The sequence below is a fragment of the Bacillus rossius genome, chromosome 1, assembly GCF_032445375.1.
Source record: "Bacillus rossius redtenbacheri isolate Brsri chromosome 1, Brsri_v3, whole genome shotgun sequence".
Lineage (NCBI taxonomy): Eukaryota > Metazoa > Arthropoda > Insecta > Phasmatodea > Bacillidae > Bacillus > Bacillus rossius.
The window spans coordinates 201,644,220-201,671,373 of NC_086330.1; the positions used below are offsets into that span (position 1 = coordinate 201,644,220).

A 27,154-nucleotide genomic window follows, 5' to 3' on the forward strand; every position below is an offset into this window, starting at 1 on the left:
CATGCTGTTTCCTGATGATTTAGGAAGAAATGGAAGATGTAGTGCAAGAGCAGTTAAAGGCGTGAGGAAGTTAGGAAATGTGGTGTGCAATTCAGCACTAAAAAGAATAAAGTTATCCGTATGACGAGGAATAAAAATGAAGTTAGAAGATGCATTGAATTAGATAGTGTTGAGTTAAAACAGGTAGAAACATTCAAGTACAGTAAACTCTCGCCAGTCCATGGCCCGAGAATCCGAAGTTCTCAGAAATCCGGGGTATTTCCGAAGTGACATGATCGTTACTGTTTAGATGTATGTATCACTATTCTCAGTGGATGATAAGAGCGACGCTCACTGATATTTATAGCGCGGTAAAAGGCTCTGAACTGGCGCGCAGTCATCTCGTTCCCGTCAGATAACTGTGAAATTTGAGCGGTGACCGTAACATTATATGGCGGGAAAATAAAGATAAAGGTGTAATGCCTTTTCCTCTGGTGCTTTCAAGAAATTTTTTAACGGTTTTTTACACCTAAAACTTCAAAACCATGCCTTTTAGCCATTTTAACTCCTCTTAATCCGATATAAAAAAAACAGTTGGGCATTAGCAAATTCTTAAATGCTTTTCGTAAACAGACTCCAGTCGGATATTTAGAGTAGGTTGGAAATCGCGTAGGTTTTCCTGAAGCTCTGGGCACCGTGTGTCAGTGTGTGAAACATGTTGCCAGTGACAAGTTTCCTAGCTGTGCGCGGCACACGACTTTAGTTGTCATGCGTCACACGCCGGGAATGCTGGCCGGAGGGAAGGTGAGTATAGTTCATTTGCGGTAAAAATAAATACTCTAACCGCCCTGCTAAATTTTTCCATTAAAGAAATTTTGAAGTTTCAGAGATTTTCCAGCAGAAATAATGTTCTGTAACTAACAAACAAATTGTATCAAAAAATTAACGGTAAATGGCTGCCGTGGGGGGCCTTAAAAAAATGTTCATTTTACCGGGAATGGACTATACAACCTGGCTTTCGTCGCATGCAGTGTGGAGTAGGGGAGGAAGGATGTTGACAGTTTCACACGCAGAAAATGGCTAGAGGGCTGGAGAGAGGGAGAGAGATGGTTTGTTGTCTGGGAGGGAGAGGTAAGCCGTATGACGTCATGCATCCGCTGCCTTTGCAGCCGCCAGCCTGTCTAGACGAGATTCTCGCACTCCCACTTACGTCGCACAAGCTACTGCTGCCGTGTTTTTAAACGGACTGTCCAATTTTTTTTCTCTTCTTATACGAACATTAGTAAGTGCACTATAAACCAACACAAAATATATGCTGCATGTTAAATAATAGCTTTGTATAAGCTTTTATTGTGAGTTTTACCATTTTTTCCCCGATTATTTTTGTTTTGTGCCAAAATTTCAGATTTTTTGATGGTTCTAGTGTACAATTAACTAATGATTTTTTTTTATTTCTCCCGTTTCTCTTTAGTTTAACTGGACTGGCCGTGTGTCTGTGAGGGAGTGGCCTTGAGTCTCTTGCCAGCTACGTATCGCTTCTCTCTCCCGCCCCTCCTAAATTCACTTCCCCTTATCAAGGGGCTTCCCGTTTCAGCGCACGCCACATTGCTACGCCTAGCTCTTTCACATCAAAGTGCGACTTCGGGTGCCATTAATTTAATTTAAGATGACTTTAAATTACTTTTTACACAATTTACTACCAACTTGAACAAATGGGTGTGTTAAATTTAATCAGGCCAGGCTGTAAATTTTCAGGAAAAAAAATTTCTCGGGTGCTTTATTTACTATGAATGGACTATACTGGTATTGCTTACGTACCATTCTGTTAACTTCTCAAGTGTCTTGTTTATTATGACGTCCTGTGGTAGTAATACATGTTCATTGACTACCATCTTATCTTTTAGAATTTTTTTTTTGTATTTTAATGAAAATTTTTCAAAAATCCGAAGTTTTCAAAAATCCGAAGGTCATAAATCCCCGACACCCACGGATTTGCGAGAGTTTACTGCTAGAAAGTGTATTGAAGGGAGGGGGCAAACACAAGGAGGAAATTGTAAAACGAGGGCAAGGGGGTGAATTCTACAGGTGTGTGAGAGATTTGGTATGGAAGAGGGTAGTGCCCTAAAAGTGCAGACGAGTGTTGTACAATACCTACTTTGTGCCCTTATTTACTTCTGGATCAGAGACTTGGACTGTATATAAGAGAGATGCTGGGAAGATCCAAGCAATAGGAATGAAGTTTATGAGGAGTATCAGTATGTTGTCAGGTACGAGGCGAGACAGGATCAAGAATAAGATAATGCAAGCAAGAGCTTGAGTATAGGATCTGAATAATATCATGGAAAAAGCGAGAGTGAGCTGGTAGGGTCATGTCCAGAGAATGTAAAAAGAGAGGCTGCTTAGGAAAATGATGGTGTTGAAGTACACAGGAATAAGACCCCAAGGAAGACCAAGGAGGATCAAGGAAGAGATGGGAAGAGCAGATCATAAAAAGGAGTGCAGGAGAGAGGAGAAAGCTGGAATAAAGTGAATAATAAGGAATGGTAGAAGGACAGAGGAAAATGAAGGCATTTTACTTGGTTGACCTGGCCACAGGCTGGAAACAGTTGATGAGGATGATAATTATTCATATATATGCGCATGCGGGGAATGGGGGTGTTGTGTGTTTGTACTTTCGTGATATCAAAATATTTTGTTATCAATTTGAATTTCTTGTGCTACCCATCTATCATATGATATTTTGAGACCTGGTGTTAAACGATACTGGAAAAATGTCTAATTTTGTGCAAATTTGGTTTTTCTACAAAAATGTTTGTAATTTAACGAAAATTTAAAAAATCTTATTTTGTTGTATTTAGTAAATTTCACTCTTCGACATTTTTTTGGGGTCACTATCTATGCATATTTTCACAATGGCATTTCCCGCAAAGCATCGAAAATGTAATGGAACGAAATGACACAGTGGTAAGACACTGAATGCAGTCCAGAGGACCCAGTTTCTAATCCCATTTTGGCTCATGAGTTTGAGGTTCTGTGGTTTCCGAATGCCCTTGGTCTACCTTGTATGTTTTTTATCTCTAATGACCTCACTGTCACCAGATGGTAAGCCCAAGTTATAAATAATATTGGGAGTTTATTGTGTACAGTGTTGTATAGTGTAATATTGGAGTTCTTTCAATCATACCTGAGCTTGTGTGATGTGTTTGTGCGGGCAGAATGTTTAGCTCCGGCATGGAGTTCAACCACCCCAACGAGCGGGGCGAGTACCTGGTGGCGGACGGGATCTCTGCGACTGTATTCCGTGCCATCCTGGAGTTCTATAAGGGCGGCTCGATCCGATGCCCACCCACCGTCTCTGTGCAAGAGCTCCACGAGGCCTGCGACTACCTACTCCTGCCCTTTGACGCGCAGACAGTCAAGTGCCAGAACCTCCGTAAGTGCTCCTGCTTCTCTCTACATTTAGACTTGCTGTTGTGAGGAGTGCCAACAGTACTCCAGCAAACACCTGTGTTTGTCATCTTACATTTGGTTTTGTGATATCTCACTTTAGTTTATAGCCTTACATATAAAAATAGTAGGAGACTGTCCACATAAATAATGTTAAAATTATTCTCAAAAGGTTAGAGCTTTCTAAAATAAATATCTCCCTGTGAATAGTAAATATTTATAGTATTAAGCTTATTCTATAGTAGTAATTCCTGTCGAAGACAACTTGGCTTAAGTGGTTTATTACCAGAAAAGTTAGATTAAAATAGTTTTAAAAGTTTCCCATACTATTATCCTTAGCATTCCTTTTTAAATGGTTTGTCGGGTTATTATATTTTCCTGTTTAATAAGCACCAAATTAACACAATATTACACAAAAAAAATTCTTTAGATGTTTATACAGATGTTTCTGTCTCCAGACAAGTAGTGGTAATGGCTAGAATTTTCACAACAGAAGTTGAAACTCACCTCTACAAAGTGGTTGTGCTTAGGGGAAAAGCAACAGGTGAAAACCTGTTTAATGTTGTCAACAATTCCTTCGAAGAAGACAACATTCCTTGGCGGAATTGTATTAGCATTTTGTCGGATGGAGCTAGGATGGCTGTATTGTCACGCATTCGAGGCAAGCAATAAAATGTGTGGTTTCTTCATTGTACTTGCCACGTAGCCCACTTAGCTGCATCACATGCTTGCAGTGAATTGCCAGACCTTTGTGAACAGCTAACCCGAGATGTATACACACATTTCAAAGTATCTGGCCAAAGGCAAGATGGGCTTAAAAACATTCAGCAGTTGCTTGATGTACCAGAACATAAAATATTACGCCCATGTTTTACCAGGTGGCTTGTGATGCTGCAATGTGTTGATCGCCTTCTTGAACAGTGGTCAGCACTTCAAGAATATTTTGATTCAAAAATTGAACCAAGGGAGTGTAACATGGAGTCTGTACAGCGCATGAAAAAATTTTTGCACTCATAGTCACCAAAGCTGTATTTTCTTTTTTTAAGTGCAACTCTACCGCATTTTTTAAAATTTAACCTTCTATTTCAACAGGAACGGCCTTATGTGCACAAATTATACTCAGAAATGAGTGTCGTATTACGCCAGTTCACTGCTAGTTTTGTTCAGTTGAGTGCAATTCAACAAGCACCTGATATAACAGCTGTTGACTTTGGAAGGCAAAACCGACTTCCAAATGCAGAAATCTTCATTGGTCATGCCACACGAACATATTTGGAAAATAACCAAATAAGCTCACAGGAAGAAACAGAATTTTTCAATTGTGTTCATAAGTTTTATGAGATGGGTACAAAAGAGTTGCATCGTCTTATCCCACTCAAGAATGATGTTTTGGAGAACATAGACATTTTTTATCCAGCTAAACAGCAGTCTGGAGAATGGATAAAAGTGGAAAACTTGGCCAAAGCATTTTGAATGTCATCACAAGAATGAATATGATTAATGCAATTCTGAATTTGTTGCATATTCACTGTGGGATCCACCAGCAGAATTGAGCACTGCTAAGGCAATTGAGCCTGATAAATAATGGCATATTGTAACAGTGTGAAATTAATGGGAAAACATGTTTTCCACTGCTTTGTAAACTTGCAAAGGCAATGCTTATTCTTCCACACAGCAATGCAGGGGTGGAAAGAATATTTAGTAAGCTCAACCTTATTAATGCAGCGCACGGGTCATGTCTTGAATCGCCAATGCTCAATGCTTTGTTGCATATCTCTTCTAGGAAGAATATGGCAGAATTCCAGCCAACAGAAGAAATGGGGAATAGGGCAAAACATCTGAAAAAGTGATATTTAAATACTGCCAGTGGTGAAGTGTAAGCTACATGTATGTGTGTAAATACTTGTATAAAGTTTTAAAAATTGTGATGATTTGATTGAAGTATAGTTATGTACATTATGATCGAGTAATTTTCATAAAAATTGCATTTTTTTTTTGTATTTTTTAATGTACAGGATTTTATATGATATTTTATATTCAAAACAAGGATATTACAGGATGTTGTTTCCAAAGTTGTGGCAGCTCTGGTCTAATATCCTTTTCTTTTCGAAAGCTATCTGCAATTAAATTAATTTATATTTAATATTGAAAACTTTCAGTTTCGTGCCACTGGTGACTAATATGGACTTGGTGCAAAAAATGTTGTATTTTGATGTATAGGGGTTTGGGGTTGTTCAATAAAATAATTATTACGAACTTATTCCCAGAGCCCTTAGGGGTCATAAAAACTGGGTTTTATTGTATTTAAATGTGTTTGTAATTTATTGGTAAACTGTGTGGCTACCATTAAAAACCAAATGAGTAACTATGATTTTATATGTAAATGTGAGCTATTTTGTTACTTGTCCTAGTAAATACTTTATTTACCTGCAGAAGTCACCCCTACATATGGATCGGCTATAATTTGGGTCATAAAAATCCAACCTTTTTGCTGTAAGGGTCACCTTCGAATATGAGTTGCACCATATATCTGTCTATTGTAGCATACAAGTGAAGTCTTATTTCCATGTCTCAGCTTATTGGTGCATAAGAAATACGGCACTGGTGTTAACCCTCTGTCCTCTTTTTGTCTGCTTTCTGTGCTTCTTTATTACTGTGTAGTAGAATCTCGTTATAAAGTACATCAATAAAGCCTCAACTTTCATACTTAGTAATGGAAGTACTTTATTCTGAAAGTCTATATATTTACCTTCAAAACGTAGTATTTTTGAATTTTTAAAAATAAAGTAATAGGGGATCAAATGTTACATTAGCTTGGAAGCAAATATTTGTAACACAACAAGAATTAAAAAAAAAATGACTGAACTTAATACAGTATCCTAAATTCTAGGCCTACATGTACAAAATTTATATCTGTCGAACACAAAATGACAAATGGGGTAAACTATTTTGCAGATACAATCAAACCTCATTATTACAAACCTGAAGGGACCATATTTTAGCACTTTGTAATAACGAGGGTTTGTATTAACCAAACTATTGGGATATCATGACAAAAAAAAATTGATTGAACTTTAAATGCCTATATTTACAATAATAAAGAAAATTATACACACCGTTGGTAGTATAAGCTGGCTTCACTACATGCATAACAATATGTAAACACTGAAGAAAACAAACACAATGCTACACTTACAGAATAAATCATAATACAAACTTCAATAAACTTGCATTCATGACACATTTTCAATTCAAACATTTGGTTTAAAAAAAGCATCAATTCTGGTTTGCACTATCTTTTTCTTATAGGCATTGTTTACCACATTTAACTTTGGTCATATCTACAGCTGCCGACTCCCTACACATAGTTTTGCCAACAAGATTGTTGCGATCCTTAAACCGTTGTAGCCAACCATTGCTGAACTTGAAGTCTGAAATTCCTAACCTCAATGCTAGGTAGTCTGCCTTCTTCTGAATCATAGGTCCAGAAATTGGCAAGTTTGCTGCACGCATTTCTTAAAACCACTGCAACAAAATAGCTTCCGTTTCTTGATGTTTTGGGCCTCGCATTCTTTTTCTTGTTGATAATCTGCACGAACTCGCAAAAGCCGATTCAATCTTTTCACGATTATTTAATATTGTCGACAACGACGATTGCGGGATGTTAAATTCTCTCGCCATTTCAGTTTTCGTTTTCTCTCCATTGTCTACTTCTTCGATAATTTTAACTTTAACTTACAATGTAAGTTCGTTGCGTTTACGTTTCGCAGTCATATTACAAAACAACTAACACTCAAAATTGAGGTTAAGATACACGTGCGTGAACAATGGAAAATATCAGAACCTTTTTCCATAGATTGTTTAAACTTCTACGTGTGTACACTTCCGACGACTAATATTAATAAGGTATAGAGTTCTTTCCTTTTCGTTTTCTGTTTACAACATGGCATCTTTTTTAGTTTAGTTACTAACATCGCCACTAGAGCTGAACTTTTCATCTTGTTTTTCGACCATTTTGTTATGTATGTTATGGAGAAACGTTTGTTTACATGACGGTTATGAAGACGATTTACTTTAGACTTCGGCGGTGAAATTCGTATTAACCGTTCACTTATACACGTTAACAGCTACTTGAGGGATCAAAACAACTTCGTAATTCATATTTATCGTATTTCGTATTAAAAGTACTGAATAACATAGGAAATCATTCTTTATTTTCCGGGACTGTGAAAGTACTTCGCATAAACGGGAATTTCGTACTAAGCGGATTCGTATTAATGAGGTTTGACTGTATATAGGTACATTTATGGAGATAGAATTCCCTTGTTATCTCCTAGGCGAAGTCTCTTGCGACCAGCAGATAAAGATGACTGTTCGTACAGTTTAATAATTTTTTCGCAATCTTTTATTATTGATGACAGTGTAGTGGGCATCAAACCAAACAACCGTGCCGCATCTGCATTTTTCCTGCCTTTGTCAATTTCTTTCAAAATTTCCACGTTTTCCTTCAAAGCGAACTGCTTGCGTTTCTTTTTATCTTTTTGGCCATCCATCCTGATTAAAATATTCAATCCACAATATTGTTTGCCTCGCGCCATGTCAAACGTAAACAAACCTCACATCCATAGATAACCATAGCGCCGCACTAGTAGCGCATGTCACGAGCATGGCTGTGCCAGGCGATATTCCGACCTTAATGGCAACACAAAGCGTGTCGGCCATGTTGTGACACCAAACAGTTCAAAACTTAACCTGCATAAATTAACATTATTGGATTTTCTATTTCGTATATAAGTTAAAATATAATTTTTTATTTGACATTTGTATCTGCGTTAATTACAACTTTTAAAACGTGTTCTACAAATAACCAAAAGATGGCACAGCTAAAAACAATTGTCTTGAAGAGAGGCGAGACGGCAATTGATTGCTTAGATCGTCATGTGCACTAAAGTGTGTGATCCATGGAGGAGGAAGAATGGTGCGTTATACTGTACTATGATTCTATGAATCGTTGAGACAGTATTTGTTGTGCCGTTAATTAGTAAATTCGACACGATATATTTTAAATTTTTATTATGATTTTAAATTTTTTTTGTGTGGAAATTTTATTTGCTCTACTATAGTGTGATTTTACTTTGTTAGTCTGGTGTACTCCTCTGAGTTAAACTTTGTCTCAGTGCCCTGAAGCCCCTTTCCCATCGGCGTATCGGATATTTTGCTGGCCTAATCCCTGACTGGCAGACAGCTTACCTTTTCCCCCGCCTTCAGTCACGCCTCAAGCCTGTAATATCATTTATCTTCGTGACCCTAACTGCATAGACAAGCCTGTAGCTTGCAGGCGACCAGTTCTCAGAGACGAGCTGAGATTGGCCTTTTCCATCACGTATTAGTGTTATGTTCGCTCCTCTGCAGCTACGACGGGGCGGAGATTCCCAGCAGCGTTGCATGTTACCCTCCCCCCCCCCCCCCCCTTCAAGGTTCCAAGTAAGACCAATGACCGGTCGTAACCCCCTGGACAACAGTGACCGTTCTCAAGGTCTCCGCGCAAAAACGAGTGCCCTAAAACTGAGCACAAGCGCTACCTAGCGACCAAGTCGCGAACTTCTCCGCTAGCCTACCCTCTAGGGCGCCAGAGAGCAGCACCTGCTTTCCCTTGAGTTATATGGACGCCCAGGGGCGAGTCGATTGTTTTCAACTAAGACCCCTCCGACAGATTTCTCTACTGTCGCCCAGTGATGCCAACTTCAAAACTACTGCCAGAGTTTTTTTTCCGCCCGCATTCGGGCAAGTTCGGAATCTTTTGGCGGCCCAGACCTCCCTTCACCTGTAAGAGCCGGCGGCCACTTTTAATCACGAGACACGGTTTTGCCGAGACAGATCAACTCGCGTCGCGCCTGCAGATAGATCTCCAGCGAGTATCGGCGAATCGGCAGACTTCATCCGACCGCTAACGACTATGTAGTCGCTTTGTATAAGGGATGCTATCCCTCAAGTCAATCCTAGTAGATTAGTCTGTCTGCATAGTTTAATTATTTGCCTTCGAAATTTTTCTCTTTTAAATGTTATCATGAAGAAATCATCCGCGTCCTGCCGCGCAATTCGCGAGCTCCAGAGCCTGGCTGACTCCACGACTGCAGCGTGCCGGGCAACTCCCCTGTTTTGACAGGGTCGATGACAGGGAGAGACTGATTGCTCCCATCTCGTGGCCCCCCCCCCCCCCCCCCCCCCCCTTCCTGTTCCGTGGGTCACATTAGAAGAAACTTTTCTACTACCCGACGTGATCGTTTGAAGACCCCGGGTGGTAATGTAAATTCAACATTTCTCCTTTACCTAGCTACGAACTATCTTAAGCGGATGACCAACCCACCAGCGACCAGTGTTTTCCTCAAGAACATGTAGAACGAATAGAACTAATTATCAATGTAATCATCGGATCCATCCAATTTTGGGTGTGAAACTCATAATGCAAATGTTTATATTTCAAACTAAGAATGTAAATTGTTTTAAATAATCGCGGGCCGGCCCATTTTCGTTTTTCTTTTTGTTAATCTTTGAAACTTGTTAAAACCTTTTGTATGTAAAATAATGGAAACAAGGTAATTCATCAGGGCAAATAAAACAGGGAAACTATAGATCAAGTTAATCGTGCAGTTTTTATTTATTGATTTTAACGATCCCCCAACTTCCTCCTTGCTTGTTACAGGAAGTTCCTAAATTTTGTTTGTTCCCCACCTCGTGTCGCCTCTGGTAAATCAATTTATTTAACTTATTTTTTTTTATCCAGCAAGTTTCCAAGGCTCCTTTTAATTAATTAAAAATAATTCAATTTTGAGGCACGAGGGGTGTTACAACTTGGTAGCAGAGCGTGGTTTCCTTGGTCTATAGGCATACCTGAATAATATAAGCATATCTAAAATAAAAAATAAAAGTACAAAAAATTTTTTTTAAATTAATTTTTGATAATAGCAATTTTGTAATAATATTGTAAACTGATCGCTGGTACACCCCGTAGTTATATTGAGTTAAAAAGTTTAAAATTTATCTTGAGTTAAATTCCCGTGTGGACTTAGGCTAGCGCGTAGCGCGCGAGACGTCCTTCAGCCAGCCAGCTGTCCTCCCCCCACCGCGCGTTCCCGAACGTGCTGTTGACAAGGCCGTAGACATCCCCTCCTCCCCTGCACCCCGGGCGACCGGCGGTGTTATCATATCTCGTTCGTGTCTGAGGCTCGCACGGACACACACACACACACACACCCCTTGTTCCCGCAAGTCCCGGAGGTCGCTTACCTCTGAGAGACACGCCAACAGACGTACCAACTCATTCGTCGGCCGGCAGCAATAGTTAACTTTTTGTATTCTGGGCACATACTTCCGACCCGTCGGAGCAACTACGATATTATTAAGCTAAGTTAAATTAAGAGTGTATTGTGTAGAATTTAAGGTACTGTTTCAACCATAGTTTTAAGCCTTTGTTGGTTGACCAATCAACGTAAATTTTTGTATATGTTTTGCTGTCCTCGTAAGACTGGACCAAGCTCCACCTACGAAAGGGACACAATGCTCACGCCGGAGTATCTCCTCCGTGACGAGCTGGAGTACGAACTCCGATTTCGAGGTTTGTCAAGCCTCGGTAACATGGGCATGCTCCGGAGAAGATTCCGAGCTGCGTGTGCCGAAGAAATTCAACCACAAGTCACTAATCTCGCTGACTTGGACTCTTTGGAGGAATTTAACTGTGTTTGTAGTAAATTTCAGGAACTCCACAGTTACACTAATTCTGTACGAGACGAGACAAATAGAAACAACATCTTACGTGCGCTAACTCGCTTGAGTCATATTGGCACGAGATTTACCAACCTCACAATAGTAGCCACCAAAAAATTAAATGGGATCTACCGAAAGGAGATCGAGAAATGTAGGCAACAGATTTCTGGTCTAAATTTCCAATTGCGGAGCAAACTAGCCGCAATCGACCAAAGAATACTTGAACCCGTAGAGGCAGTGGCAGGAGGAGTAACTGACAGTCAAGTACAGGAACCCCCAAAACAAATGCACCCTGGTGGCAGGATAGAATCACAACTTCCTTACCCCAGCCCCGCCACCACATACCTGCCATTGGGCCCGCAGGTATACCAACTTCAAAACCAAACTCAAACTCCACCAGTCACACCTCACGCCTCTAATCTAGCACCGAACCCAGTACCTGTGGTTCCTACCTTCAATCAGACAACTGGAGGTAGTTTTTACGCTAAGATACCAAATCCCGTTGAAAGACTGCTGGCTAATTTTAAGGAAACCACAGGGTTGGAGCCCAGGAGCCTAATCGAATTCCTAAAGAACTTGTTCAAAATCAAACAAAAGGCAAACCTTCCAGACAGGGAACTCCTAGAAGTTATTTTCCCCTTTACACAACCACCCTTGAGCGAGCGAGTGACGCTCGCCATTGAGCAAAATTATTCCTTTGATCAATTTCACGAAGATATACTAAATTATTTTATTCCAGCCCGTTTGATGACCAACATCAGGTTGGAATGGTACAACAGGCTACAACAAAGAAATGAAGCCTTATCTAATTACATAGCAGACATCAAACTAGCCGCTCAAATTCTTCGGTTGCGAGTGTCTGAGAGTGAGATAGTCTCTAACATACTTGATGGAATTAACCCTCAAGAAAGATCGCGGGCAGTTTTTCAGGCCCGACCACAAAATTTTGCCGAGCTTGATCGCTTGTGCATCTCCAACACAAATGTAGAATACGCAGACCACCAGCGAAATCGAGAAGCTAATGTCTATGCCCACAACAATACCAGAATTACAGAAAATAAACAGCAGTATTATAACAAAAATTCGCAACACAAAAACAGCAATGAACAAGTCGCTAAGCCTCAAAATAAAGATGAACGGATACCTGTCTGCAGGTACTGCAAAAAACCCTGGCACTACATTGAACAGTGTCGCGCAAAAAACTATCGCCCAAACTATCAAAATTCTCAGAATCCAAAAAACGTGTAAACCGCTGGCCAGAAAGAATTTTTTCTGAGCCAGCCACCCAAACAACCATTAGGAATTTTTCCCTTCACCAAGGCCCTAATAAAAATTACGAACAAAAAGTTCAACAAAACACAGCTTCCCCACACAGAGGAAAAAACAAAAGAAGAAAACAAAAACAAAGGCGAGCTAAGAAAGACAAAGCTCGTCAAGACAAGCAAACGGAAAACTGTAACACGTTTAGGCGTATGTGCAGACAATGTAATTGTCTGCGAACCACGGACAAAAGAACATGTCATAATATTCTAGCTAATATACCCACAGTTTTGCCCTACGCCAACACAATAATTGGAAAACAAGAAGTTCCAGGCCTAATAGATACTGGATCCGTGCGATCATTCGTGTCAGGCCAGCTATTCAGGAAATTACAACAAGACCGTTTCATTCAAAAGGTAGAGCCAATAAAAATAAAGTGTTTTACAGCTGCTGAACAGCCTTTGAAGGTAAATCGTATTGTTTTTGTTAAAGTAAAAATCGATTTGTTTTCTTGGTCTTTCCCATTCTTAGTAGCAGATGATTTGGCCACAGATTTAATTTTTGGTTCCGATTTTATTGCAAAAACAGGCATGATAATTGATTTGAAAGCACGAAGAGTTCACTTTAAATTTAACAACCAAGTTTTTGTTTCTTTTGTGTCACCTGACGCAAAATGTCAGAGCAAAGTAAATGCCATTCACACAGAAGCTAAAGGTGATAATAACATTTCACTAACCCATCTTAACTTTGAACAGAAACAAGAAATAGAGAAGTTATGCAGTAACTTTCCCGACGTTTTGAGTGAAAAATTAGGGCGCACCCATCTCACCCAATATGAAATTAAGCTTTTGGACAAAACCCCAGTTAGGTGTCACCCTTACCAATTATTAGGACCTAAAATGCAGATAATGCGGGATCACATACAAAATTTATTGGACAAAGATGTTATCGAACCTTCCACTTCCAGTTTCGCCTCCCCGGCATTTTTAGAACCCAAGGACCAAGGCCAAGGTCACCGCATGGTGGTCGATTTCCGCCGCATAAATCGGCAAATTGAAGTAGAGATGACGCCATTACCAGACCTAAATTCGGCATGTCACTGGTTTAGTAAAGCCAAATTTTTCAGTGTGTTTGACCTAAATTCGGCCTATCATCAAATACCACTAACACCAGAGTCAAAACACGTCACAAGTTTCTGCGTTCCGTGGAATCTGTATCAATACAAGGTAGTACCCTTTGGCCTAGCCACAGGCGCCCAAGTGTTAACACGCCTTCTAGACCAAATTTTCGGCGACCTGAAATTCAAATTTGTTTTTAATTATCTTGATGATGTCGTTGTTTATTCAGAATCTTTTGAAGAGCATATGGCTCATTTGCAAGAAGTCCTTAAGCGACTATTTAAATCCGGCCTCACTGTTAATACAAAGAAGGTGAAATTTGCAGTGCAGGAAATTTCTTTCCTCGGACACCTGATTTCAAGTCGAGGAGTGACCATTGACCCTAATCGCACACAAGCGATAAAGGATTTCCAACCCCCTAAAGATGCGAAGGGCATTTCCAGGTTTATTGGCATGGCAAATTTTTACGCCAAATTCATACCTAACTTTGCTGAGCATGCAGCACCACTGAATGCTCTACGAAAAAAAAATTCTGTTTTCAATTGGGGTCCAGAACAGGACAAAGCTTTTGATTTTCTAAAACATGCAATAGCTAGCCCTCCAGTACTTAGAATGGCTGATTTCAGTAAACCTTTTATTTTGCAAACCGATGGATCCAGTGTGGCCATTGGGGCCGTGTTGTCACAAGAATTCGATGGCTGCAGGCAACCTATAGCTTTCGCCTCCCGCACCCTAACACACCAGGAGAGGAAAGCCTCCTCGGTATACGAACTTGAGTGCCTTGCCGTAGTTTTCGGCATAGATAAGTTCCGGCCCTATTTGGAACACAAAGAATTCCTACTAGAAACCGACAACCAGGCCCTTGCTTGGCTTCTAGCCCATCCGAAGCAACTAGGTAAATTAGGTCGGTGGATTGTAAAAATTGCTTCTCTCAAATTCAACATCCAACATATTCGTGGTTCACAGAACATCGTGGCAGATACTCTTTCTCGAATGTTCGAGAATCCTTCCAACTCCGAGATTCAGGAAAACAATCCTATGGCCTGCCACGCATTGCTCACAGATTTTCCACTAGCCTTTTCGGATTTACGATCCCACCAAAATTCGGACCCGCAACTGTCTGAAATAATTGCGCAAATAAACTCAGGTTCACCCCCAAAATACCACAAACTATCTAAGGGAATTCTTTATCGAAGAACTCAGCAATGTAAGAATTTTAAAATAGCCTTACCTCAAAATCTCAGGGACATGATTTTTCAATATTATCACTCATCACCTTTAGGCGCACATTTAGGCATTTTCAAAACTATTGAAAACATCCGCAAGCATTTCATCTGGGACGGAATGCATAAAGACATAACCCAGAGGGTCAAATTATGCAAGTTATGCAATTTGAGCAAACCTGCCCAGAAAACACAATTCGGATTTTTGAGTTCCGATGTGGCCGAAAGGCCCATGCAAAAGCTTTACATAGATTTTGTGGGACCCTTCCCAAGGTCAAAAGACGGAAATTCAATGCATCTAGTATGCGTAGATGCATTCTCAAAATTTGTGTGGCTAATCCCTGTTAGAAGAGCCACGGCCGAAATCACCATTCGAGCCCTCCAAAATTATATTTTCAAAATATCCGGGGTACCTTCCATTATTGTTTCCGATAATGCCACAAACTTTAAATCGACTCAGTTCAAAAACATGTGTTTTTCACACGGGATTCAGCATGTGACCACGACTCCCTACTACCCCCAGCCTTCGCATGCGGAGCGTTTCAACCGAAACCTCCGGTCTGCCTTAATAGCATTCCATGCGAACTCGCAGGATAGGTGGGATTCCAATCTCGTGTGGTTGCAAATGGCTTTCAATTCCGCCAGACATGAAAGTCACAAAACAACACCGTTTGAACTCATGTTTACATACCAGCCCAACACACCACTCTCTAATCAATGGACGTTAAAAGAGTTACTGCCAGACGACCCCAGGAACATTAAGGAAGTCTGGAGTAGAGCTCGTAAAAACCTGAACTTGGCCCACGAGGCAAGCAGGCAAAAATATAACAAAAAACGCTATCCCAATCCCTACAGAGTAGGAGATTTAGTGTTGTGCAGAGCACACACACTCAGCAAGGCGATCGACAAGAGGTCAGCCAAGCTTTCATATCGTTGGAATGGCCCCTGACAGATCCAGCGATACCTCACGCCGGTCACGGTCGCGTTAGCCGACCCCAGCTCCGGCGAATATCGCGCGCGCGCACACATTTCTCAGTTGAAGAAAGTGCACCCCAACCTAAAATGAGGGCACTCTTCACTGTGTTTCTTTATACAAGGAACAGCGTTCCTACTACGGCATGCCATACTCAACCAACGTGTTGATATAAAAAACCTAGGTCATAATTATAAGTAATATAAAAAATCCATGGTACTAGTTTATAAGATATTTAAGTTAAGAAGTGTTACACTAAGTTGTCTAGTTTAAAGGGGCGCCCCTAATTCAATAAGTTATCTGTAAGTTTTAGGCTTTATTTAGATACGTAAGAATTGTTAGCCATTGTAAGTAGTTTACTACAGTAGATCCTGGTACAGGGTAAGTTTCTGGAACCCAGGTTTTTGGTGGCTCAAGTGGGCCACCCTGACTCCGTCTTTCAGGGGGGAAGTATGTGCCGTTAATTAGTAAATTCGACACGATATATTTTAAATTTTTATTATGATTTTAAATTTTTTTTGTGTGGAAATTTTATTTGCTCTACTATAGTGTGATTTTACTTTGTTAGTCTGGTGTACTCCTCTGAGTTAAACTTTGTCTCAGTGCCCTGAAGCCCCTTTCCCATCGGCGTATCGGATATTTTGCTGGCCTAATCCCTGACTGGCAGACAGCTTACCTTTTCCCCCGCCTTCAGTCACGCCTCAAGCCTGTAATATCATTTCTCTTCGTGACCCTAACTGCATAGACAAGCCTGTAGCTTGCAGGCGACCAGTTCTCAGAGACGAGCTGAGATTGGCCTTTTCCATCACGTATTAGTGTTATGTTCGCTCCTCTGCAGCTACGACGGGACGGAGATTCCCAGCAGCGTTGCATGTTACCCTCCCCCCCCCCCCCCCCCCCCCCCTTCAAGGTTCCAAGTAAGACCAATGACCGGTCGTAACCCCCTGGACAACAGTGACCGTTCTCAAGGTCTCCGCGCAAAAACGAGTGCCCTAAAACTGAGCACAAGCGCTACCTAGCGACCAAGTCGCGAACTTCTCCGCTAGCCTACCCTCTAGGGCGCCAGAGAGCAGCACCTGCTTTCCCTTGAGTTATATGGACGCCCAGGGGCGAGTCGATTGTTTTCAACTCAGACCCCTCTGACAGATTTCTCTACTGTCGCCCAGTGATGCCAACTTCAAAACTACTGCCAGAGTTTTTTTTCCGCCCGCATTTGGGCAAGTTCGGAATCTTTCGGCGGCCCAGACCTCCCTCCACCTGTAAGAGCCAGCGGCCACTTTTAATTACGAGACGCGGTTTTGCCGAGACAGATCAACTCGCTTCGCGCCTGCAGACAGATCTCCAGCGAGTATCGGCGAATCGGCAGACTTCATCCGACCGCTAACGACTATGTAGTCGCTTTGTATAAGGGATGCTATCCCTCAAGTCAATCCTAGTAGATTAGTCTGTCTGCATAGTTTAATTATTTGCCTTCGAAATTTTTCTCTTTTAAATGTTATCATGAAGAAATCATCCGCGTCCTGCCGCGCAATTCGCGAGCTCCAGAGCCTGGCTGACTCCACGACTGCAGCGTGCCGGGCAACTCCCCTGTTTTGACAGGGTCGATGACAGGGAGAGACTGATTGCTCCCATCTCGTGGGCCCCCCCCCCTTCCTGTTCCGTGGGTCACATTAGAAGAAACTTTTCTACTACCCGACGTGATCGTTTGAAGACCCCGGGTGGTAATGTAAATTCAACATTTCTCCTTTACCTAGCTACGAACTATCTTAAGCGGATGACCAACCCACCAGCGACCAGTGTTTTCCTCAAGAACATGTAGAACGAATAGAACTAATTATCAATGTAATCATCGGATCCATCCAATTTTGGGTGTGAAACTCATAATGCAAATGTTTATATTTCAAACTAAGAATGTAAATTGTTTTAAATAATCGCGGGCCGGCCCATTTTCGTTTTTCTTTTTGTTAATCTTTGAAACTTGTTAAAACCTTTTGTATGTAAAATAATGGAAACAAGGTAATTCATCAGGGCAAATAAAACAGGGAAACTATAGATCAAGTTAATCGTGCAGTTTTTATTTATTGATTTTAACGATCCCCCAACTTCCTCCTTGCTTGTTACAGGAAGTTCCTAAATTTTGTTTGTTCCCCACCTCGTGTCGCCTCTGGTAAATCAATTTATTTAACTTATTTTTTTTTATCCAGCAAGTTTCCAAGGCTCCTTTTAATTAATTCAAAATAATTCAATTTTGAGGCACGAGGGGTGTTACATTGTTTACATTTTATACTGGTTAAAGATTCTTGAAAGTGATAAAAATTAATCATAATGTACACTTATATATTATATTAAACAACCCCTGTGCAAACACAGTAACAATTATGTATGTAAAATTTTCCTGATACACTAGAGTCCCGTTATAGCGAGATGTCACGGTTCTGGGTTTGATCCTCGTTATAACCGTGTCCTCGCTATAACCGAATTGGACAAATTTTGGCCCCCAAAAAATAAAAATTAACCGAAAATAGCATAAAAATTGTGTTTAAACCTGTATAATTGTAAAATAACAGGTTATATTAATGAAATCTTAATTTATGTGAGCAGATGTGTGAATTCTCTTTAAAACCATACCCCATAAATACGGATGCGATCACCGATTGCGTCAAAATAACTATAATACCCTACCACGCCACGTAAGTATAGCATCTCAGCCCGCGGCCGACGCAGCATTGTCCTGCTATCTATTGCCGACGCGGGCTGTCTGCTGGCGGCCATGTTGGTTCGGGATGTTGCTAACAGGTGGTGCTAGTGTAGCGCGACAATTTAATTCCTTACAAAAAAGCAGGAGTGCGGCTGCCACAACGCACGTACGCCTCAAACGAAATAGTCGCTGGGAAACTATACTTTTTTCATTTAAAGAAACCTGTCAACTTTTTTAGAAAATAAATTTGGGATTAAACTCAAACCATCACCACCCCTTTCCCGGACAAATACCCCAACAACTGACCGAAACAAAAGTTACAAGAAAACTGTCCTAGCGATTAGGAAATAAATACGGTAGTGCCTACTAGAGGTGTAAAAGTAACGAAAAAATGCGTACTCGTATGTATTCTTTACTATAACAATTAGTACTCGTTACTATCGTTACGTTACTCGTTACTTCTGATACAGCATAATTTGCTATGTTATGTTGCAGCAACGAATCCAGTCTTATTGCGTACGCGTACAGTATGACGTTTCGTAAATAATAATAAATAGAATATAAACAATTAATAGTTTTTGTTAACCAAGAAACAATTAAATCTCATTAGAGCTGCTTTTTAATATTATCTCTTTTAAGATAACAACAAAAAAAACTTGAAAATATACGTGATTATAAAAACAAAAACATACATATTTCTAATTTGTAAAAAAATACTTTCTTACGTTGTTTCTGTTCCAATCTCAAACTTTGTCTACACACGGCACAGATAACTAACGGAAGTTTGATAAACGAAAGAAAGGACGGGATTCTATTTTTAAAGCCACGCACTTAGGTGGGGACTGCACGGCTGAAGAATGTAACAGGCGTCAACGGCAAGATGTCTAGTGGTGAGCGAGAGGGGTGGAGATAAAGCAGACAAATAACAAAAGCGCGCTTCAAGCGATCACGCCGTAAATTCCTCAAAAATACCTCGTTATAGCCGTGTTCTCGCTATTACCGTGCTCGCTATAACGAGATTCTACTGTAACTTGAAAAGAATGGTCGTTGTATTGAAAGGTAGGATACGTTTTTAATGTTAAAGTGAAATATTTTTACATTGTTTACATTGGTGTTTTGAGCGGGAATTTAAAACCATACATTGAACTGAAAGATACGTTATTCTAAAGTACGTTGTAACGGAATTTCACTGTAGAAGGGAGTGAGGCCAGCCTACTTTTCTACGCCACTCCCCTGCTGCTTTACAACCCCTCCTAACAACAAAAAGACACCCCTGTATCCCTTCTCAGCTATTGTAAATTTGCATTATTTAAAACAAGTCCTCTTCCAAAATAAAAAAAAAGGCAGCAAGCTACCCTTCAAGGTTTCTTTTATAAAAACTAGCACTGCACGTTACAGTAGGGAGAAATTGACGCGAGAAATTTTTACATATCTTGAAAGAACGTAAAAGACCAAGCGGGGCTTTGAAGTGCAGCTTTCAAAGCACCAACGATGGCTGCAGTTTTTTCATGGAATGTTGCAATTGAAAGCTAAGAAATCTCACACAAAAACAACAATGTTCGGTCACAGTTGTATTTTAAAAACCTCTCAAATGGACACGTGGAGAATGTGCCAGTTCATGGACATTTACAAGTGTGTGGGAGGGATGGAGGGAGCAGGGCTCGAAGTCGGTCACTTTTTCCAGTAAAAGTCACTTTTTGTTGTCAATGTCACTAAAAGTTAATTTTTCCACTTTTTTCACATATTTGGTTGGTATTCTCATCTATACTAATATTATAAAGCTGAAGAGTTTGTTTGTTTGTTTGTTTGTTTGAACGCGCTAATCTCAGGAACCACTGGTCCAATTTGAAAAATTCTTTCAGTGTTGGATAGTACATTTATCGAGGCAGGCTATAGGCTATATTATATTATCAATAACATTAGGGATGATCCTTACTAAAAGTCCAATTTAGAATCAAATGCATTGGAGGGGGTTAGATACAACATGCAGTACATGTACGAAGTGTGTGTTGACAATGCCACAGGCGCTAGAATTTTATTTCCTATTGCAACAATTATCAATAGCATGGTTGCTACAGCACTAGAAAACCGGGAAAACCGGGAAATGTCAGGGAAATTAAAATGGTCAGGGAAAATTCTACGAATTCTGGAAATGTGGAAATTTTAAAGTTGTGTATAATTTGAACAAAGTTTTGTTTTGATGCGCTCGTACCGCTACCAAACGACTCCGCTAAAAGGCTGCTTTTTTTTATTTGGTCTACGATTGTCCGTTGCAATAGGCTGTTACAACCACCCACCATAACTTCTGGCTAGGGATGGGCCGGTCTAATCCTCGAATCTTCGAATCCCACCGAATCTCTAGTATTTGAAAGATTCGAAATTCGAAAAGATTCGGGATTCGAGGAAATATATTTATGTAAATGTAGTACTTTAAAAACTTAAATACAGTAGAATCCCGCCGATGCGATCCCCCTCTGATGCGTCCATTCCGTTTATACGACCGTTTTTTTGAGAAACCGTGAAAAATTTGAGCAGAGAAAGTCGAAAATTTGAGTAAAATCGGCTGAAAAACAAGTCTGTTACACTTTGTTGGGTGCTATGTGTTCACGTTTATCTTGGCGAGAGCTGTACTGTAAGCAGGCAGGCATGCAAAAGACGGCTAAAAATAGATACCACCCCTCTAGACTGTCAACGCGGCAGTGTCTAGCCGAGCTCGGCGCGTCCACTGTCGCACGAAAAGCCATCTCGGCTGTCATGTTATCTTACTCGCCTCCACGTAAAGCCGCTGTGGTAGCTGCTGCGAGAGCGTAAGAAACTCAGCATCCTCCTCCCCTCCCACACCGCGTGCGACAAAAGCCAGGTTGTATAGTCCATTCTCGGTAAAATAAATATTTTTATGGGCTTATACGACTGTCCTTCGCCGTTAATAAATACTTTATAAGTTTAAGTTATTATGATACAACTTGTTTATTAGTCACACAGCAGTTTCTGCAGAAAAATCCCTAATACCTCGAATTTTATTGAATAGAAAAATTTAGCAGGGCCGTAAATATATTTATTTTACTGCATAGTTACTTTTCCATCTGCATTCCAACGTGTTTTTTTTTGTTTTTTTTTTTACTCTGTGAAGGGACGTGGAAAAGATAATTGCTTGAGCTGTCAAAATAAACATAGCTGACGGCAAGGGCGGCAGCGCATCCTGTCGGTCTGTCGCTGTGATTATCTACTCCAAAAACATGTCACAGCATTTCAAGATAGCATTGTTCTTATATCTTTCGTTTATAGCCGAATGTTTTCTACCTGATCCACACAAGTTCCTTCGCCACGTTTTTAACGAAAATAACCACCAGACGGCTAGCATAGCCGAACTCGCGTGACGCGAATTCACTTAGCGCAGTATTTATCGGAACCCATTGTTCGGGGTATGCGAATCCGAGGTGTAATATGAATTTAAAAAGTTGTCTTTTTTACACCATAGACTATTTGAATATGAAATCTATGCGAAAAAAGGAGATTTTTTATGTATTTATATATATTTGGGAAGGGGGGGGGAAATTGGCCCGAATTCTCTATTGCGACCATTCCGTTTATATGTCCGTTTTTCCGGAAACCGTGAGGGGTCGCATCAGCGGGATTCTACTGTACTTACAATTTACTTGGCCTGTTTACGTTTTCCTTGGAACACATCCTATTGCGGTTTTGTACTTTTAATTCATTATTATATAAAAAAATTATGAAGCATGTACTCATTTGGGAAACTTACTTTATATTCATGAACATGGATGCATTGTCGCTACATTGGCATTAAATAAGGCATAAATCTCAGATGTATTCTCAGAATATGCTAAAAAATAAAATAAAGCACATTTAGGATCTAGACTAGTAATATGAATCTTTTTTTTTTTTTTTAATAACTTTACCAAGAAATCTGTTACTTAGTAATACAACAATAATGCCGACTTTCATCACAAGTTACAGTCGCACATGTAGTAATAACAATGAAATAATGAATGACAAAAATTAATACATTATACAATTATTATTTTAATGGCGATTCAATTTTAAATAATCTGATACATGTTCTATTTATGAATTTTTTTAGGACCAAGTTTGTTTTTTGTAGGCTACCAACGTTTAAATATGTATTATCCGAGAATTCCATGATGGCCAACCAATGAATTTGTTAGCCAATCATTTTGAGCAACACAAAAAATAACTAATATTAATATAAAGAATTTTAATGGGTAAACTAGAGAAAACACCCCGTCACTTTTAACTTCGAGCATATTAATCACTATGCTTTAGTGAGGCTTAATTTTAAAAGACGCACAACAATATTTCTTATGGCCTAAAACCATTGAAGCCAAGATGGCGCCTTTGTTTCCATTAAATATTTCAGGAAAGCGTTTATCTTTATTTGGGACTTTTAACAAATGTAAAGTTGGTAACTACAAAATATTGTTCTGTCGGATGTTGAATTTCGTTTTCCGATTTCCAAGGATACATGAATTCCAGAAATCATGGTGTTTTTGTAGGAAAGGTGTGAGAGTGTTATTTAAATGCAATTTAATTTATGAGATTTAGAGAAGGTCAAAATGTCGAGTGAAGTGTGGGAACACTTTTCAGTTTATGCTAATCCTAAATATGCCACCTGTAATCACTGTAAACAAAACATTTCTCGTGGTGGCACGAGCCGAACAACAAGTGCAATGAAGAAACATTTGAAGCTACACCCAGTTCATGTTAGGGCCGCATCATGTTCAGTTAGTAAGCCTAACGAAAATATTTGTGAGAATGTAGATGAACCAAATTTACAACTGAAACTGGTTCATCTAATGCAAAAGATAAACCAAAATGTAGCAAAACCATGTTACATCACACTCAACCAATACTTAAGGGTTTCATTGAATAAAAAGAGAAATGTTTATTTTTTTCTCATAACTTATAAATTATTTTAGAATTAACCCTTGAGATCTGGATTCGGATTCGAGGGGTGGATTCGAGGTACTGTTTGGGATTCGAATTCAAGATTCGGATTCGGGAAAAATGGGATTTTACCCATCATTATATCTGGCCAATCCAGGCACTCGTTTGTTCACTAGCGAACCCAGACCTTCATTTGTTCGTGTTTTGCTCCTTTTTAATTTGCCCACGAAACTTTGTATTATGTTCCGTTCCATGCAGTGAACTACAGAATGGGCATGGCGTAGTTTATCTTTTGAAGGCTATTTTCACATGGAATAAGGTGAGTACAAAGCTTATTACGTGAATTTAAAGGCGTTGTTTCAGGTGAAGTTAGTTTTGGATGGGATTATAAGAAAATAAAGTGCATTTTGATAAAGAGGCAATACCAATTCTCATTTTGAAAACTACCAAGCTAATACGAAAACACGTGGCTTTTGTGTGCGGTTATGTTTTTGCATTTTTTCTACCTATTTTTTTAAATTACTTTTTTTTCAACCGTTATAATCCGTGAGTTCTGTTGCATGACACTTACATTGTGTATAAAAAATATGAATAACTGAACATATTTTTCCCCAGAATCGTTAGTTAACATTGTAAGATTGTAAGAGTATTGCATGTTGTAATGCTGCTATTGTAATTCTCTAAGTAGGCCTTTTATATTGCTAGGTGCAAATTTGTAATAGTTTTTGTGTTTGTGTAGTTATATTTTTTTTTTAAGAATTTATAAACAATGTTTTAACCTAACCTGAAAATATTAATATGTACTTTTTTTAGCTTAGAGATGTCGAAGAAAACTACTTTTAAGGAGAATTGGCTCAAGGAGCCACAGTTTCAGCATATCAAACAAACCCTCTGCTAAAAACATAAATTCTGCGTACTGCATTTTGTGCTACAAAAGTATTGAACTCGGCAATATTGGTCGAAGAGCTCTCACCAGCCATGTCGAAGGAAAAAAAACACAAAATAACACAAAAAAAACTTATTTTACCTCATGTTGAAATTTTTATATTACATTTAATCATATTTACGTTAATATTTATGGTAAGTACTTCAAAAGAAAGTCAGGGAATTTTTCTCTTATATTTCTGGAAAACAGGGAAAAGTCAGGGAATTCTAAGATTCTATTTCTGTAGCAACCATGAATAGGCAAAAATGCCAGTGTAGCGTACTTAATAGTGATGGGAAAGTGCAAACTCCATGTTTAGTGGCTTTAAAGGAAGGATGAAAATGGCTTCGTGATCTAGGAATGGGCAAGAAAACATACTGATTGTGAAGTTTTTTGTGTTTTGTGCAATGCAACATTTAATGTTGATAAAGGATTTCAGGCCATTTCTCAGCATGCTAGTTCAGTGAGTGCGTCACAAGACCTTATCGGAAACAAAGTTTTACCAAAGTCAGCTGAGACTTGCTGCTGTGAGGCCGAGTTGCTCAACTGCACCCAGTAGTACCTTAGATGAAAATGTAGTTGTTCCAGTAAATACTTTACAACTGTTCAGTGTGTGTGAAAATTATAAAGCTGCAGAACTTTATTGGATTTTGAAATGTGTTTCTTCAAATTATTCGTTCAATTCATGTGACTGTATCTCTTAACTTTCTGATTGTATGTTTGGAACCCATTGTGGCTTGAAAGTGTCTGAAAATTTCAGTTTGTCAAGCACCAAAGCAAGATACCTTCTCACTGATGCCTTGGCTCCACATGTCAAGAAACTCCTTGTGGAAGATATGTCTGGGGTATATTACAGCATCTGTTATGATGAAACCACGAACAATGCCAACCGCAAGGAACTCCAGGTTACTGTCAGATATTGGTCTGAAAGGAAAAAACAGATTGTCTGCCACCATCTTCAGACCTTTTTCATTGGCTCGGCTACAGGGGAAGTTCTTGTTGAGAAGATTAACACAGCTTTGGATGATGCATCATTGCCCCGTCAAAAATTAGTTGCTCTTGGTAGTGATGGCCCTAATGTAAACAAAAAAGTTGAGCGGCTAATGAATGACGAGTTGATTGCCATCAGGAACAAGAACCTTTTTAACATTGGCACATGTAACATAGTATTTACTCGCATATAGGTCGCCATCGCAGATAGGTCGCACCCATAATTTGAGGTCTTGAATTTGGTATTTAAGATTCCCACCATATAGGTTGCACCGGTAATTCATTACACATACGCATTGCACCACAGTAAAAAAAAAATTAAAAAAAGGGCTGCAAATTGATGGAAATTTACCGTCAATAGCGCGCCGTGCGCGGAGAAAGGTCGTCGTACTCAATCAGCTGCTGTTGCGGCGCGGCGTAGCTGCCGGCTGGCTCTCTTTGTTCACTGAGCAGTGCATGCGCAGTATAACTCACTCAACGCTCCGCCCAGACTCGTGACCTCCCATCAGCAGCCAGCCAATAGATGTGAGCTTAGCGGAAAAAAATATAAGCTCCACCTCCCGTGTACCAGTTTTGTCCAGTTCTAATACCAGTTTATTGGTATACGCACCAGTTTTCTTGCTGCCGTAACATGTTCAAGTTTACGTTCATCTTAATGTCTTGATACCAGTAATTAATTAATTATGATCCTCAGAAATAAATTGTTAGTTTAAAAAATATGTGTCAACTGTACAATACTTCCGAAATTATAAAATACGTATAAAACAGTTACCAAGACTCTGCTCATTTTATCTTGTGAAGTTTGTCTCGTACCAGTATTTCGGCTAAGTTGTGACATAAATACAGTATCAGAACTTAACAATCAGCCACGTTTATACATTCGTGAGTTTATGTTTTTTTCCTCGTGCATTTTAGATTGTCTCCTGCTATAATTACTCTGACTTTTACAAGCCTAGGCTTAAATTATTACATGTTTAGAAATTAAAGCAACTTTTCATGTTATAAAATATGTATATTTTGCGATTTAAAATGTTCATTGCCGACTATAAATGTTACGTTTTTCACGTTGTTTTTAGGCCTACTAGCTAATCTTATCTACTCTTAAAGTACCCACGGTATTTTCTGGTTGTTTATGGTTGTTACGTGACGTAAATAGCGGGATGGATTCGATTTTTGAGACGTAATTTGCGTAAAAGTATTGTATTGGACTAAATGGGAACCAAACGGTACCTGAAGAATATATTGCAAATAACGGGAAAACGTAAATAACGGTAACGTAAATAAGGGGTTTCGCTGTATGTGTACATTGTAAATAAATTTGCCTATACCTATATAAACTTCTTTTTTGCATTTTGAAGCAAAATACTGCAAAAAAAATTCCGAAAAAATTTTTAAATTTTTTTCTTCACATATAGGTCGCACTTCATTTTTTCCCCATCAAATCTGGTAAAATTGCTGTGACCTATATGTGAGTGAATACAGTACATTTGCTTCACAATGCATTTTTAAGTGCCATTTTACAATTAGGAGAAAGTGCATCTGAGTTGGTGACATCAATCCATGATTTTTTTAGTGGCTGGCCATCAAGGTGTGAAGATTTGTGTACATTGCAAACAGAAATGAATATTCCTCAGCACAACTTTATTAAACATGTATCTTTAAGGTGGCTTTCATTGGAAGGAGCAGCTATGCGTCTGATAGAACAGTGGGAAGTTGTTTTGAAATACTTCTTGTCATTTGTTCCCAAGAAAAGGAGTGAGCTCGGTAAGAGCATTAAGTACAAAAGGATAGCAGAACTATTGAAACAAAATACAATGAAGGCTGAACTATTATTTGTCTGTTCGAGTGCCC

The 27,154-nt window shown here is 39.5% G+C and overlaps 1 protein-coding gene across 3 annotated transcripts in view; it reads left to right on the plus strand.

The window, feature by feature from the left end:
- Positions 1 to 27,154, plus strand: part of LOC134527242 (BTB/POZ domain-containing protein KCTD20) — a 276,293-nt gene that overhangs the window by 185,659 nt on the left and 63,480 nt on the right. For all 3 annotated transcript variants that reach the window (XM_063359739.1, XM_063359737.1, XM_063359740.1), the window contains one exon: positions 3,195 to 3,412. In XM_063359739.1, the coding sequence (XP_063215809.1) occupies positions 3,195 to 3,412 (218 nt within the window). The remainder of the gene's footprint in view (positions 1 to 3,194; positions 3,413 to 27,154) is intronic.